At 38.8% G+C, this 16,820-nt stretch overlaps 1 protein-coding gene and 1 long non-coding RNA gene across 5 annotated transcripts in view; one reads left to right on the forward strand and one right to left on the reverse strand.

The window, feature by feature from the left end:
- Positions 1–16,729, forward strand: part of LOC146452570 (uncharacterized) — a 22,700-nt gene extending 5,971 nt beyond the window's left edge. The window contains exons 1-8 of one of the 4 annotated variants that reach the window (XM_085097527.1): positions 5,636–5,824; positions 8,413–8,485; positions 8,926–9,170; positions 9,616–9,939; positions 10,677–12,482; positions 12,832–13,023; positions 13,960–14,208; positions 15,174–16,729. In XM_085097527.1, coding sequence (XP_084953653.1) covers positions 8,436–8,485; positions 8,926–9,170; positions 9,616–9,939; positions 10,677–12,482; positions 12,832–13,023; positions 13,960–14,208; positions 15,174–15,541 — 3,234 coding nt within the window. In that variant the 5' untranslated portion in view covers positions 5,636–5,824; positions 8,413–8,435 and the 3' untranslated portion in view covers positions 15,542–16,729. Of the gene's footprint in view, positions 1–5,635; positions 5,825–7,070; positions 7,214–7,718; positions 7,830–8,412; positions 8,486–8,925; positions 9,171–9,615; positions 9,940–10,676; positions 12,483–12,831; positions 13,024–13,959; positions 14,209–15,173 lie in introns of those variants that run through there. The other 3 variants (XM_085097528.1, XM_085097529.1, XM_085097531.1) reach the window with 3 other exon arrangements.
- The window catches only part of LOC146452553 (uncharacterized), a 172,781-nt gene that overhangs the window by 153,925 nt on the left and 2,036 nt on the right, over positions 1–16,820 (reverse strand). The gene's annotated exons all lie outside the window — the stretch shown is intronic.

The following is a 16,820-nucleotide window of genomic DNA, read 5'->3' on the forward strand; positions in this document are numbered from 1 at the left end:
GATTTCTTTTCCGATCCAGCGAGAATTAGCGATCGGCCGGGTTTGCTCCATCAGAGGTGACGCAGTTTGTTTTACCAAGGCCGTAAAGGATTGAGGTACTAAAAGATTTGAAAACTGACACACGAATAACCCCGTTAGCAAGTTACGAACAAGATGCAGCTTTTTCAATTAACGTTGTCGGATCAAAGTATAATGCTGTAAGACAAGACCTCGAGATTCTGTGGATTTTTTTTATGAATAAGTTCGTCAAAATCAGCTATGCCTCGACCGTCCAGTGAAGATATACGATGGCGAGCCATTTGGATGAAAGAAATGTTAGGATATCAAGTGGATGAGGTGGCAGCCTCTTTGAAAATGTCTTCAAGCTTTGATCCGACAACCTTAATTGAAATAGCTGTATACATATCGATAGCACCAAACGCACGGACTTGTATGATATGGTCTATAGGTCTATTAGCCAGCCAGTTTGGGAATGCCGACGACTTCTAGTGTCGTTAAAACCATTGAAAGTACATAAGCGTGGATATATTTTCAATCAAGTCTTGATGATGCCTTATTAGCCTCTATGGTTGGTACAAACAGTGTTACTGGCAGGATAGAAATTTAGCCAACGTTTAATTTGCCCATCTTCGTAATGATGAAAAAATATATATAGGTTGCGTGTAGGTTATATAATCACATATACGTAATAACCTGGATTACGTAATAAGGATAATTCACTGTACTCAAGGTATTGTAAAATTCCGACAGTTTTAGTTTAAATTCGTTCAAAGGACTTTTAGGAGCTTTTCTGGGGGATCGAGAGGTTATTTTTTTGGAGGAAATTTTGGGTTGCAAAATTGTTGAAACTAACAGCCCGACACAACTTGTTAGACTATTTATAGTAGCCATTAGTCTGGCCCATTTAGCCCAATTTAACAAAGATGAGTGGGCGGACGAAATTTGGCCCGCTTTATAAAAATCTGTATTGTATTGTATTGCATTGTAAACTTTGTTTATACACGGTAAAAACATCAGTACAAAGATAATTATAATCTGTGGCGGTACTACAGATTTAATGAATCACGGCAGATGGATTTTCACCGCGCGGAAAAACAATTCGGACCGATAGCTCGGTGAGTGTAAATGTCTTTACTCCCCAAAAAAATCATGGGCTTTTATATTCGGGAGAGCACCATCATTCATTTATCAACCACTTATAATACTAGTGTCTTTATCAGTTTAAATTTGTATACAACTTATTATCGTGAGGAATTTAGGGTCTGAGTGAGGTTGGGGGCTTATAGTTGACGAGGAAATGCTTTTAAATAGAGGCCTAGATTCACCGAACACAGGCAACTGAACTACCAACGATCAAAGTCAGGCTAACTATGTGTTGCAAGTACTTGTCATTTCAATCACGCGCCATGAAACTCCACACAGACATTAAACTCATACCTCTGAAATAAGAAGTACAGTAAACACCCACATGTAAGAACCTACTTTTTCCAAGGTCAGCCTGAATAAGTCTTCATATATTTATTGTTAGGTTCTAATATAACAGGTGCCTTAAATGACGAATTTCAGCCTGGAGGTACTTAAGGTTACCGTATACCTTTAGAGGTGTCTTGCGTCCAAGCGATGTAGCGCGTCTGGTTTAAACTGTAGATGCCTAAAAGTAAAACCCTATACCAAATTAAAGCTTATAGAGCTGGCTATCAAACTATACCAAGAATTTTGAAATAAAATGATTTGTCGAATTTTTCACGGCCTCTAAATGCAACCGTCCGAATCTCCTTTTGAAAGCTACAAGTCAAAGCAAATTTTGTTTTTCGCTAATTTAATTTGCTCCCAAAACGCTAAAAAAAGCGTGTCTGCGTTTTCCCAAATTCAATTGCAGTGAAAAGTTACAGAACAATTTCGAAATAGGATTAAAAAAATGTGGAGTGATTGAACAAAGTCGCTCCCGGAGAAAAAATATTTCAAAATAAGAAATTTGCAGACGCCTTTTTGTTGTTTATATGTTTAACTAGCTAGTGTCCAAATTTGAAGGCAAACGAACAAATTCCCTTTGCGTTTTAGCTCTTTAAATTGTCCCCTTCATGTGAAAAAAATGATTCGAGAAAACACGGCTAAAAATTCGACAATTCATTTTATTTCAAAATTCTTGGTATAGTTTGATAGCCAGCTCTGTAAGATTTAATTTGATATAGGGGTTTAGGTATCGGACGGGCTACCTCTAAAGGTATACGGTAACCTTAATCCGCTTGTTTTCTTATGCGGCTGTTTACTGTATTGCTTACTAAAAACACTCCCCCATGCTGTGCAAGAGAAGCACACCTCATCCAAAAAGGAAGTACGTTTTTAAAATAAACACTTCAGCTGACGTAATGAATCCGTATAATTATATTGTCTTGTTGAGTTGTCTGTTTGTTTTGACTACAATACCATATTATCCTATTCATAGAACATCTGTAGCTTGATGTCGCATATGTGTAAAGCACCATGGCCTTAACCATTTATAATATCAATATCCTGAATATCTTTATCAATTTAAATTTGTACAGCTGGGAGTTTATATTTTACTGACATCCTGGCATGAGCAAACTTTGATCTTAAAAAAATACCCAGGAAAACTTAAGTGTCTCATTTTTGAAATACTTCTTATTAAAAATAAGAGTTCAAAATTCAGAAAATTAAACACTTTTTAAAAGCTCCATTCGTACCAAACTGAACATATTTGCACTTCCACACCGAAATTATATTTTACTTTGTAAAATTGTCCTGATACCTTCGACATGGAGTCGTGGAAACGTCGTATTTTCTTATCGTTAAGTTTATCCTAAGATGGTAATCAAAATCTTGTGTTATTAGACGTTATATTTTTGTCACACCTGCTGGCCCGTAGAAGACTAGCAAGTTCTATCAGTCGAAATATTGGCATGTAGTAAATCCGGCCTGCACCCTGTCCGTTGAACTATAACTTTGTAGTTTTAATTGTTATATTCGACCGATATAGTGAGACAAAAAGAGGCAAGCTTCGAATTTACTAAACTTTGACAAAAGAGTGGCAATAAAAATTTCGCCGAGACTTTGAACCTTTGTACGTGTCCGTAATAAGGGTGATTACGTAATAGCGATATTTCCTAACATTCCGAATCTAAGCCCTGGGTTTACATTTCGTTCAAATAACTTTTAGGAGCTTTTTAATTTTTTCGGAGGGGGGGGGGGGGGGTTGTATTTTGGGGGATATTTTGCTTTGTAAAATCGAAGTGGGCTTGAAACACAAAGCAAACGGTTCGAAACAAACAACCCCTTTAAGTTCACGGGCTTTTATATTCGAGCCGGAGAGCTTATCGTCCAGAGGAATTTAGCGCCTGTGAGTTTTATATAAGAGGCTTGTCAGTAGGGAGGGAAGGTTTAATTATATAGCCTTTAATTCTACCTCTGTAGTGATACAAACCCTGAGACACAAGCTCCCAATTTGGTAAACTTTGGCAAAGATCTAGCAGCTTCCCTCAGCTCGTAAGTAAACAAATAACTTAGGGTTTTACGGTCCATAGCACTCTATAGCCGGGAGCGATACTCCATACACTATGTGAGGCGCCAAAGGGAAGTGAGGGGGGGGGGGGAAGAGGGGGTTGAGAAGGGAAGTGGGGGGGGGGGAAGAGGGGCTTGAGCCGTTTTTGTCTGAAAGTCTGCCTGAAATGGGTATCAATTTTACAGAAACGGGTGTGGAATGTTAAAAGTGTTCAACACATTGTAACACTGCCCAAATATGGTCATGGTGCACTGAATATTCGTCTTCCGTAGTCAACAGATATCCTGCGATATACGTAATTTCGTGTGTCACAGATAAAAATGGCAAAATAAACATCGTCTACAGCTTTTCTGCAATGAAACTGTGCTTTGTTACCAATGTGTTGAATAATAAAAACAATTATCCTGCTCAATCTTGCGGAATCGAATATCCCCTGATCATGCTTAGCCCACGAGGCCTTTAATCTGTACAATTATTAATTGTCTGCTTCAGATGGATTCTAGAAACTGATTTGGCGAAAATAAGGAATAATGACAGACAGCAAGGAAGATTCGTTCGAAGTGAATCAGCCATATCTTCACGTAGGATGGGTACCGGAAACTTATATATTTTGGTCTGAAATCGGAGCAGAGTTTGAAGAACCGAGCCGCGCATCCTTACCAAACATTCCGAGAAGTACACCCCCCCCCCCCCCACTCCCCGGTTATATACTGACTCATAAGCTCCTGACTGACTCGCTTCACTGTCTGCGCGTGCATGCCAGCTTGTCAGAGGTGAATGTCGCGTGAGTTAAAACTGAAAAATATGTTATGCATGCCAGCTTGTCAGAGGTGAATGTCGCGTGAGTTAAAACTGAAAAATATCTTATGACATCCTTTTTATATCACGTGACATACGTCAGCTTTGCAAATGTAAACAAGATGTCTCGTGTTGTCTCGTAAACAAGCCATTTCCCAAAACGGCTAGACCAAAAGAGAATTGGATAAATTGTTGATCGTTGTTTATCTGGGAGATTGAAAGTCGTGTGATACGTCTTGTCTCGGGTACATTTTATCTCGCCAAAGTATGTGGACAACAACCTCGTTCCTACGGCTGTTCTGAATGAAGTTTGGTCGTTAGATAAACAGCAATACTTCTGACGCACTACGGAAACCGCAAACCTTGGAGGTCCACAAATACCTTTAGAAAACTATCCGTGAATATTAATGACACTTTTTGTATTATCCGATTGCTAGTGTTGGTCTTGTTTTCTTTCCTTTTTCCTGTTGACTTGCCAGACTCTTGCCAAGCTGACTTTCGTTGACAACTTATTTTTTCGAGCCATATTTGTTGTAAATTAAATCACCTACAATCCGTTTCTTCTTAAACCCATCATCCAATTTGCACATACATCGGGAAATAAATATATTTCTTTTTACCACTTCGGTGGTCCAACTTTTACGACAACGGAAGTCAAAATGATGCTAGTTTTTCCGTTTAGAAATTGAAACTCTTGCGTGGGCTTCCACAGATGCTGTCAAGCAACAGCCTTGAGTTTCAAGGTTATTTTTTCAAGCCCCGGTTGTGTTTCTTTCATCTCCCGAAAAATGTTTAAAACAACAGGCTAACACAGGAACAAATGGATGTTAGAGGGGTTTCGTTTCTAAAAAAACTGTAGTGCTGCGTCAACAGATACAAACTAAGGAAATTTGGCCGAATTTTAGCTTATCAACTGTGTTGATAATACTAAATATTCCCAACACAGGAACAAGTACTTACTATTTATATTTTAAAAAAAATCTTTAAGTGTTGGTCTACAGAGTGGCGATTTGAGGCTTGGCAAAAAATTCCCGAGAAATTTTTCGACGTCATGAGGATCATATACTTTTCACACACTAAGGAAACCGAGCTAAATATATCAGCCGGTGTAATGAGGCCTGTAATTTCACGAAATAAATATCTAATTCTTTCCTTTTTACTGATTTCCTCTATATCGAGGTGCGTTGTTGTTTTGCACTTTTGAAAGTGATATTAGATTTATTTAATACCGACCGGTAGTTATTACCTAGTTGGATATTTATAGCTTTGACTGACCACGTGACTCATCTGAACACGTCGATCAAAAATAAACACGTTTCATGCTGCAGCTGCTATAGAACCGCACACGTTTGGGCTGAAGTGGTTCCCCAACCGGCACCGTATTAGTCATACGTGAAAAATAATATTCCGCTTTTAATCGTGTTCCTTGTTCGCCAAGTTTTTCAGCGTGGAAATTTGCCGCTGTATCGATGCTTTAGCGAGACTTTCTGGCAGTGCTTTTGAAAGGTAAGGATATTTTTGTTCGAGCGATTACAGTGAGCGGTATACGTGAAATTCGATGTCAAGATGGCGTGGTTGATTTCCTTGTAAACTTCCCTTCGTGTTCAGGGACAATCTTCAACGGGTCCGTTTGTTTGGAGGGATACTTAATGGCATTGGCGAAAGGATAAGTCTTATTTCTTTTGATGTGTGTCTTTGTAAGTTCCCTAATACTTCAATACGACTGAAATTTTACCGAAATAAGCTTACGTGAATCTTGATCAAAACGTGAACGACCACCATGTTTGGTCACATGCCACGTTAAACGCGAGCCAGTTTTTGGATTGTTTTCCAACCATGAAATCACATTATTGACTTAATCAGCTGCTTAGTTCACGGACTTTTCTTCACGGCCATGTCTTACACCATTTTCACGAGCGGGACCCGTTTTCTATTAAGGACATGCCGTGGTTCACGTTTATTGGTACGCTTAACCCCTGTCCGCCATACTTGTCATGCCGGTATTGATTTTCCGTCTAGATTTTCAGGGTGGAACAAAATGTCTTAGCAGGATTACATTCCCTGCAACCAATAATCTTTTTAACATTCGTGTATTCCAAATAACCGAACACATTCTTTCAATAATTTAACTGCAAAAGGGCAGAACGAAAGTGGCCGTCTGCACGTGCAGAATACGTAATTTTCTATGATCTCCTTCGAAATGTTTGAAATAGAATAAAAACAGATGCGTCATTTGTCGAACTAGACATCCTTTCGGGGGAATTATCTCTCCTTTTTTTTTTATGTTAGAAGAAGACAAACAGCGAAAGTCGATTTATAGTGATGTGGTCAAATGCCTGACCGAAGTGGATTTTGTTGCGCACGTGTACTCGATTTATTGCTCTGCGGCATTCACGCGTAGTCAAGATTTCGGAAGTAAAACAGTTTTCAAAACAATTTTTATTATCGTCGTAAAGTGAAGGAAATGATTTCGATTTTTTAGGTGGGTTGGGGAAAAACCTTAATAACAGAATTATTAGGTAGCCCTCAACGTTCTTGAGACCATGATGTGACATGTTCTTTTACGTACAAGTCTATTTTATAATGGTGCCAACTGATTAAGTTTTTAATTTTTATCCTCGGTTGAAACGTTTTTTTCTCAGGCTCTGGCAGATTTTTTGTTTTGTTTTGAGCATTAAGCGGAAATTGTATGGAATGCATACTAACCCATTTACGTAATAAATATGACCCCATGTCCGGTTCTGGAACACACAAAACGGATAAGTTATAGACGTGAAAAAGCTCTTTATCTGATAAAATATTACGTCGATTCGTTGAACGGAACGAGGGAGGCTAGTCTTCTGTTAGTTGAAACCGATCCATTGAAACACGGACTTGTAGAATTTGCTCCAAAAGGTTGGAAAACAGACCGCTTTACCCTCATCTTCTATTGTAGATTCTTCTAGAAAATAGTGGTTTGTAAATTAACAGTTTAATTAATAATTAGATCAAACCGCGTTAGTTTCGCTTTATCGATCAACTCTATATTTGTGGATGTGTACATGAATAATTTCTGTGATTTTCATAGTTCTTGAAATTTTCCATTTTTGTTATCTACAGTTTAAGATTACAAGGCTGGAGCAAATTGTACACTACTACAATCATGTAACTTCTGTGATCAAACTGTACATTGATTTGTTTAATTATGTGTCCAGTAATAGTCTTTAATGGGAGAACAATATTCCAAAACCATTTTTAACAAACTCTCTACTCTGCAATTACCCCTGGCTGTTGCTAGTCTTGTCAGGGAGCAAAACATCAAATTTGTGCACTACATACCACAGTACCAGTGTTGCTATCAATAACAAAATCCATGACGTATGCTATCATACCAATAGGAGACACTCCTACATAGGTGAAACGTGTTTAACACCACGTTTGATTCTCTATGTGGACACTATCACGTTAGTTCCAGGATCACAATGTTATTTTCTTAATGCTTGAATGTACTTCTTTAAAAGGACATTTTAAGGTGACTGTTCAGTTTTTGCATGTTGGTTGGCATAATTGATGGGTTTTATGCAAACAGGGTGTCTATTGCTCTTTTGGCAATTTTTTACGAAGAATCTCACTAATTAAGTACATGCAGACTTGTTTTGACTTTAGGACTCTCGTCCCTGGAGTTTTTGCAGGTTTGTGCTTCATTTTTGAGAACGAACGGGGCAAAAAGTCAAGTCTGCGCCGTTTGAAAACCAATGGTGCATTAAGGAAACAGACCAGCCGCCAAATTCCCTTTATAACAATAGACGCATTTAACTTTTTGATGAGCTAAATTTTTTTGACAGTCATGGGACAAATTTGCTCAATATTAATTTTATGTTTGGTAACCAGAATAATTATGTAAAGATAAAAAAGGTTACAAACTACCTTCTCAAGCTAACTTGCCTATTTTTAACCTCTCTCTCGGTTTTGTCTAGAAAAGACAAAATGACATTCAAATAGATTCTTAGGATGTTTCTCACGCACTGTGATATAACCTTTTACTGTGCAATACACTGTATGTTATTTTATATTTCTTTAATTTCCCTTTTTCTTTTTTTATTTGCAATGACCAGAATGCAGTGAATGAAACCCAAAGATGAGAGGTAAATCAAAAGCTGGTGAGACTTTCCAAGAATTGCTACAAAGGTATGTATTGTGTGTATGTCCAAGCATACTGTAAATGCTGTAGTAACTTGACCCCCCTGGGAGCTTATTTATTTTCATATATCAGAAAGGGGGGCTTACAAGAAGGAAGGGGGGGGGGGCTTTCTTCAAATCATAACTGTTCCAAAATTTTACTTTGCGAGTTAGCAAATTATCACATGTAGCAAAATTTAAATGTTTTAATTCAAAAAAATGGTATCTATTTGAACTGGCTAAGTAACTATTAGTTTACCTTCTATTAGCATATACAATTATCACTTTCTTGGCTTTGTTGCTTAGCTTGAAATCTTGTTAGAATTCAAAATAATTTCAAAGGCTTTCTTTGAGTAACGTCGAGCAAAATGCAACTTTATCCAACTCTTGTTAAGGTGGTAAGCCACATGTTATTAGTAATTACTGAAAACAAAGCTCTCTTTTAATAGGAAATTAGGTGCAAAGCGGGCTCATGCACAGATGGAGTCCAAAGAATCCCATTTTAATGATGCCAATGGTGTACCAGTGAAAAGCACTAAAATAATGCCAAGAATCAGTGAGGATGCGAATAACACAGAAAATAAAATCCCTGCCAACGATGATAGCTCAGCAGCCTTAACCAAGGATACCAATATTTCAGACGGCAACAAAAGTGATTCAGAGGTTGCCAGTCCTCAAAATATAGTTGAACAAGGTATTTAATTAAGATGGATTCTTTGTCTCTTTTAAAATATCCTCAGAGACTACAGGGGCAAATAGAGTGAGTTAAGCAAGCTGACAAAAATATTGTGAAGTCCACTCTCTTTCAAATTTTCCTTTTAAAAGGTAGTTTTTGGCAGTTTACGCACTTGAATGAGGAGACAATACATTCTTTAGCCCCTAAAAATTTCTCACACATGACAGTACAACCAAAATTAGCTGCCATACTTTTTAAGACAGCAGAGCAAAAATCTTTCTGACCTCCCATTAAGTGTAGGGATGCAAAAGAACAAGAACAGGGTAAGATGGGATAATACTCATGAATATCATTACACATGTGTCTGGGACTCTAGCTAGATGAAAGTCTGTTTAACTAGATTTCATGTGATGCTATTTTGAACAATTAGAACTTACCATTCTGGGTTCATTTATCATCCTAGATTTGCAATCCAGTGACATTTCTGGGACGGATAACTTTGTCCAAGGGACCAATAATTCATTTTCCAAGCGCCTTCGGATGTACAAGTGCGAACGTTGCAACTCACAGTATGTAGGGTTGGCAATGCTGCGTCAACACTGTAAGGATGTTCATGGTGATCAGAAATACTACAAGTGTCATGTCTGTGGCAAGCTGTTTAGCCATCCCAGTAGCAGGAACATCCACTTACGCTTGCACTCTGGAGAGAAGCCTTACAAGTGCAGCACCTGCGGGAAACAGTTCAGGGTATCGTCACATTTGAAGGACCATGTTAGGGTTCACACTGGTGAGTCAGTGACACTTTCCTAATGTTAGGTTTGGTTCAGATGTCGTGCCTCTCATTAACCCCAAAGTTGCAAGTGGAGGTTGGGTACCCAAGAAGCTGTGGGCCGAAACCGCAACCCAACCCCGAACCCCGAGATGGTAGAACACCCAATACCCTGCCCCGCCTGCCCACGCCCAACTAGGCACACGTCACATTGAAGCCCTAGGCTCAGTGGAAATAAGACTAATATGTATCTAAATAATAACTAGCAATAATAATAATAATAATAATAATAATAATAATAATAATAATAATAATAATAGTAATAGTAATTAAGTTACAACAAAATCCTAACCCCACCCACACAAAGATGCAAAGGTAGTCAAGGGGAAGGAGATGGAGGGAAAAAACTATAAATTTTGGTGCATCAGAAAGTGACCATTTCTCCCAGCTTGGACCAAACTGAAACGTCTTTTAACCATATTTCAAATGGATCAACAGCAATTCAAGGAGTTATTGCTTAATAGTGTTGAATGGTCACCACACCTTACAATTTTGAATGTCCACAATTTTATTAGTAGTAAGATTCAGTTCATAAATAAATGAATGTACCTCAGAATTACGTTTTGGGGACTATGATTTCTGTTATTGGTTTCCATTGGTTTCAATTATTATTACTGATTCATAGCAAGAGAGTTTATCAATCACTCTAGTGTCCATGCTGTTCCTTGTTAATTCTAACTCATTTTATTTTTCAGGAGAGCGTCCATATATTTGTGACATTTGCCACAAGGGATTTAAGCAGTCCAGTGACCTCAAGAAACATCGACGCACGCACACCTTGGATAAACCATACAAGTGTCCCATTTGCCCCTCTGCCTTCACCCGCTCACATCATTGCCGTGGTCACATCAATTCTGTTCACAAGTTTTTCAAATGTGTGGCTTGCAGTGCACTGTTCACATCTGAGGAAGCATTTGAGCGTCATAAGGAGTTCCATCCTTCCATCTTCCCTGATCAATCAGATGCCCAGTCAACAACACAAGATAGCATGCCTCCAGTCCACCGCAGGGCTTCAACTGAAATGCCTGGTTCTGCTCCTAAAGACACTTCTGAGCGTGATAGTGAATTACATGAAAAGAACCTTAAATTGGATGTTGCTAATCAGTTACTTGAGCTTCATAAGATCCCGCAACACATGACTTCACCCGGGAAAACCAGTAGCAGTGGATTTGAAACAATGTCAGAGTCAGGGGACGAAGTGCATTCTCCACCAAAGCAGTCATCACCAGCAGCCCAAGGTGTAGCTGTGAGATCACAGGCAACTGCCACTGTTATGCCATTACTAGCTTATCAGGGAGCAAGCATCTATCTACCAAGTGCCGGTCACATGGAAAAGAGGAGTGCCACACCTCCAAGGGCAACCGATAAAAGAAATGGTTTCCATGATACTCGAATGGCAGAAGAAAACACAGTAAGGTTTTCCTATAGTCCACAACTAAGCCCCCAAGGTGTTGAGTATCTGAAGTTGCCATTTCAAAATGGTTATCGTATGGATAGGGGGAACTCTTCTCCAGCGGCAGAAATGAATGTGAATGGTGGCGTGTCACCTGTGAGGAGGTCACCAAGTCCAGGCAGGAATTTCTCTGTACAAATGTTTGAGCAGCAAAAACAGACAACAATGGATCAGGAAGCCAATGGTGCCCATTATATAGCAAACACCCATCAACAGTTTGATCAACATTTTGCAGTGAGGGCTGCTTCCACAAGTCAAAGACGGAGTAGCAATTTCTTAGAACACATTTCCAGAGGGGAAAATACTCAACAGGGAAATGCTGTGATGCAGAAGCCTTCCCAGAGTAACAACAGTGTTCCTTGCCATCGTGTGTCGGTCATACAGTTCCATTCCAGTGTACAGAAGCCTGCTCATGATACGAACAAGCAAAAGCACTCGCTTAAGGCCCAAGACACTTCCGATCCTGAACCTAATGTATTGCCACCGTCTGAGCCTGCAACCATGAGATTGGAAAGTAAACCTCCCACAGATCATCAAAACCAAGAGCTGCCGTGGAATCACAGCCCTGTAGACAAGGAGTATTTGTCTGGCATTCCACAAGAGAGAATTCCTTATGTGCCACTTAATTCCGATAGCTCTATAGCACTGCATTCTTGGAATAGAGAACTTGATGAGCTGGTTGGAAAATACTCGTGGGCTCTAAAGGAAGCAAAAAAGACTTACGAGAAGTTAAAAATTAGGGAGCAAGCCATGCAGGTTTCTTCAAACCATCCAACCGAGAACAAGCAATTTAATGTGTTCTCTCAAGCTAATACCCAGCAACCAACAGGCCTTCTTGACAGGTCACAAGTGACGTCTGTGGATATGTTGAAGTTTTTAGCTCGAGAGCAAATCAAACAAAAGGATGCAGAAAGAGATGTGAAGTCACCAGCATCAGTTGGAGAGGAATCAGAAACTTCTGAAGCATCAGTCGAGTCTGGAGATGCGTCAAACAGCGGACAGATTTATAGTGATGAGAGGCAGCAGTCGTCACCTTCTGATTCGTTAGGTAAGAGTACAGTGCTGTCAGTCTCGGTGATACGTACATGTATTTTATGTGATGTTATGTGTTAGCCAGAAGGGCATAATTATAGTGGGTGTCCTTTGGATGACCAGTTTTATCACGCAAGAAACAACACAACAGTTGAGAACAAGTTTAGTTGATTATTTAGATTAAGCCATCATAGGATTAGTTAATTTTGTTTATGCTCCAGTCTATGATATGAATAACTTTGTATATTCTGCTTCTTAGATTTAAGGCTAGATCTGGATGCAATGTACATTGTTTGTCATTTTATGCTTTTACCATTGTTAGGCACACCTGAAAATGTTTGGTTGAATTTTGTTTGTTTTTCTAGAGCAAAAAGGTTCCCCAGAGAGTTCAATCCACCACTGTGAAGTTTGTAACAAGACATTCTCTCGATCCAGTCTCCTCAAACAGCATTCTGTTATCCACATGGGTAACAAGCGCTTCAAATTTCGTTGTGAGGTGTGTGGCAAGATGTTTCGGACACGCAGCCACCTACGTGATCACACCCGTATTCACACAGGTGCGTTAGCAGTTAGTAGTTTGTTAAGTACCGGTAATAAGTTTTTATTTCCCCAGAGAACCCGTGAAGAACTCCCACATAACTCCTTATTGGTGTTTTCCCTTGAGATAATTCTCAGCCTAAGTAATTGGGGATAAGAAATCATATTTGGGAAAATGCATTTTCATATTGGGGCTTTAAGGGTTAACAATGACTAAAAGACAACAAGAATGGGCGACTTTCTTTTGTCAATGGCTGAGCAGGGATGGCGCAGTGGTGAGAGCACTCGCGTCCCACCAATGTGGCCCGGGTTCGATTCCCGGACTTGGCGTCATATGTGGGTTGAGTTTGTTGTTGGTTCTCGTCCCTGCTCCGAGGGTTTTTCTCCGGGTACTCCGGTTTTTCTCCCTCCACAAAAACCAACATTTCCAAATTCCAATTCAACCTGGAAACAGTGGAGAGAAGAGCCACCCCGTGGATTCCACTGAAATTCCCATTTATTTATTTATTTATTTTATTTACTTATTTATTTTATTTTATTTATTTTATTTTACTCTCCTTGTCGAGCTGGCTTCTTCAAAGCTTGATGGCGGCCTTGTGCCATCTTTATACTCTTACATATCATGTGTTTTTTTTTACTAATTTCCCCCATTTCAATAATTCTTGATGATACCAGTAACATCACATCACATTTCTTTCAAATATTCAACTCATCCACATTCTAGCAGTATGCAGGATGCTTATCACACAAACCTTGTTTAATGGCCAAGCTCCCACGAGTCTCCTACAGGTCAATGGTAGAGCATCCGGCGAAACTAGTAATCAGAACATCATAGGTGAAACTGCTGTTGGGAGGAATCAGATTTCTGTTTTCTGAGTATGTCTGTCACTGGACTGAAAGACAATGCAACAATAATTATTTTCCCTTATGAGTTATGTTTTTTTTGCAACTCCTAGGTGAACGACCATTCAAGTGCCACATTTGTCAAAAGGCCTTCAAGCAATCCAGTGACCTAAAGAAACACATCAACCTTCACACTGGTGCAAACCAGTTTAAGTGCGAAGAGTGCAATATGGAGTTCCGTAGAGCTGATGCACTTCGCAAGCACAAGCTGGGGCACAAGATGGGCAACATGCCCTGTGGGCACTGTGGCAAGAATTTCCTACACATCAGTGCATTAAGGCAGCATAGAGCTATGCATAATGGTAAGACAGCTGATCAATATCTACATATGATTGAACAAAGATTGGGTATCCTATCAGATTGTGAGTTTGCCTTAAACAGTCAGTGACTAGGTTATGCTGAACTGAAATTTCAACAAGGGCCATAACCTGTAATACTTGTTATGGCTGAATTGCCATGAAAGAACCTTGGTGTTTTGGGTGATCTTAACTGTTGTAGGTTCATTTTAGTCACAAAGCAACCAGATTGTTACAGGTGTGAACTTAATGCAACATGTAGCTGAAAACTCAAAGTGCTACTATAACAAAAATTTTACATGTCCTTTTCTCTTCAGATTTCGAAAATAGACATACTAAATAGGTACCATGCCAATTTATATCTCAAAATTCACACGGGAAGTCTGATTATTTAAACATACATGTACAGAAGTTTTGGTTTTTGCTGTCCGCCATTACACCATTCGCAAATGGCCGGGAGTGAAGTAAAAGGTTGGGTCTAGCTGAAATTCCTGGGATGTGAAGCTCAAAACCAACATGCTAATTTTCTTGTTTCCCTTCCAGAAGAACTGGAAGAAGACAATAACAACATCTTAATTTCACTACTTGATTGATTAACTTGCGCTGTCAAACTTCGTGAACTGATGCGCATATGACGTCATAAGCCAAATGTAGCGTGAAGACCGCTTATAACTTATCGCAGGCTTCTCTAATGCGAACCATGAAGTAATGGTGAACAGATTTTTAGCATTTTTTGGCTGAGTTATCTCGCTTCCATCGTTCTAAATACAAATGCATTGTATTATTATGGACATATTGACTGAATTGACTTTGAAAAAAGCCGAAAAGAAAAACAAAAAATTTTCGTTGTAGTAGCACTTTAATACCAGCCCTGCTGAAAAGACAGATGTAGCTAAATTTCACCTTCTGTAAGTGTGAACTTTAATATTTTCCCTTAACTTAATCTTTAATTGTTTATTTTGTCTCACCAGTCCAACCAGTGAAAACAAACCGGGCCGGTCATCGTTGCAACTACTGTTTCAAGACATTCACAAAGGCAGAGAGTTACAAGATCCACATGGAGGAGCACACAAGGGAACAGAGCATCATGCTGTTTGACTGCAAAATCTGTTCCATGAAATTCTTCACGCAAGCAGAATTCACAGATCACATGAATATCCACAATGGTAAGAGGCCTTACAAGTGTTTTGTTTGCGAAAAGGAATTCTGCATTGCTGAGCATTTGCAGGATCACGTGAGGCTTCATACCGACGTGACGTTGAGACAGAAGTGTGAAGAAGGTGTTGTTAGATTTCAGGGGCCAGTGGACTTGGTCAGGCAATCAGCCATTCATGCTTGATGGACATGATTATCTGTGACACTTGTGCTATTTTTAAATTACATAATTAAAGCAGTCAGTATGCTTTAAAATAGTTATGGTTAGGATCAGATCAGATCTGACTGTTTGTACAGCAAATTACTCTAAAGGATTAATATAAATTATATTTTAACAAGCTTAAGGTGGGCTGAAAACAACAGCAGAGTACCAGTCAATTCTATGAGCCAACCAATTCCATGACTGTTTTCTTTTTCATACACAAATTTCTGCCCTGTCATTTCCTGCCCTGACCCAAACAGACTCTGTCTGCATCTTTGTCGAGGCAATGTCTCATACATCATTTTCGTCTTCTGGGACATATCTTTTCTAGCAGGTATACAATACATTGTTTAGCTCCATACATGCAGCAATTCTTAAATGTTGACATCTACTGATTTAGGAAAACTAAACTACCTCACAGCAAGTGTTATACTATCACAACTGTGCTGTACTTTCTTTTGAAAGTGAGTTTACCTGTGCAAGCTTTCTTTATCTACAAGATGTTTAGAAAAAGTGGTGTTAACTAGAGAAAAAATAAAATATACTTGTATATAGTATGTAGAGTACAGTATATAATATTATTTTAGAAAAATAACAATAAAATGTAACTTTACCTTAAAGTCTTGCTAGTCCACAATGTTTAGTACTGAACATAATTTTGAGGGTAGTGTTTTTTTTAAGGAAAAAACTGTTGTTTTGCAGATGAAGTTGAAGTACTTTGGTAGAAAAAAATGTGTCACTAAATTATAAATTTTGTAGTACATATTATACACAAAAAACATGAACTGTGTAGTTATAGCCTTTATTTATTTAACAAAGTTTTTGTAGCTTATACATGAATACTTTTGGACCATAAACCATTCTCCAAAATTTGGTTTAGATTACATTATAACATATTGTCACATAACATCATATTTTATTATAAAGTTTCCAACAAGTCGTGTGGAAACATTGTTAAATTAATTTAAAGGTGCAAGTGCCACAGAAACAAAACACTGGTGGTAATGCCATCTTCAGTATTGTCAAATGAATAATCATCTCTGCAATGTAAGACACTTGGAGTCCTAAGGAATTGTAAGCTGTAAAGAGCATGCAAGGCCCTGTTGTTCAGGGATGATTGGAGCAATAGGCTTCTTTTATCGTTCGGTAAGAATTAAATGTTGTCACTTAGCTGCAAATACTGTAATATTCTGAATACACCCCCCCTCTCTACCCCACTACCCAAACCTGAGTGTACACCCTTCCCCCAAGGATAAGCCCC

This window comes from Pavona decussata, unplaced genomic scaffold (assembly GCF_977016875.1).
Source record: "Pavona decussata unplaced genomic scaffold, jaPavDecu1.1 SCAFFOLD_366, whole genome shotgun sequence".
NCBI lineage: Eukaryota > Metazoa > Cnidaria > Anthozoa > Scleractinia > Agariciidae > Pavona > Pavona decussata.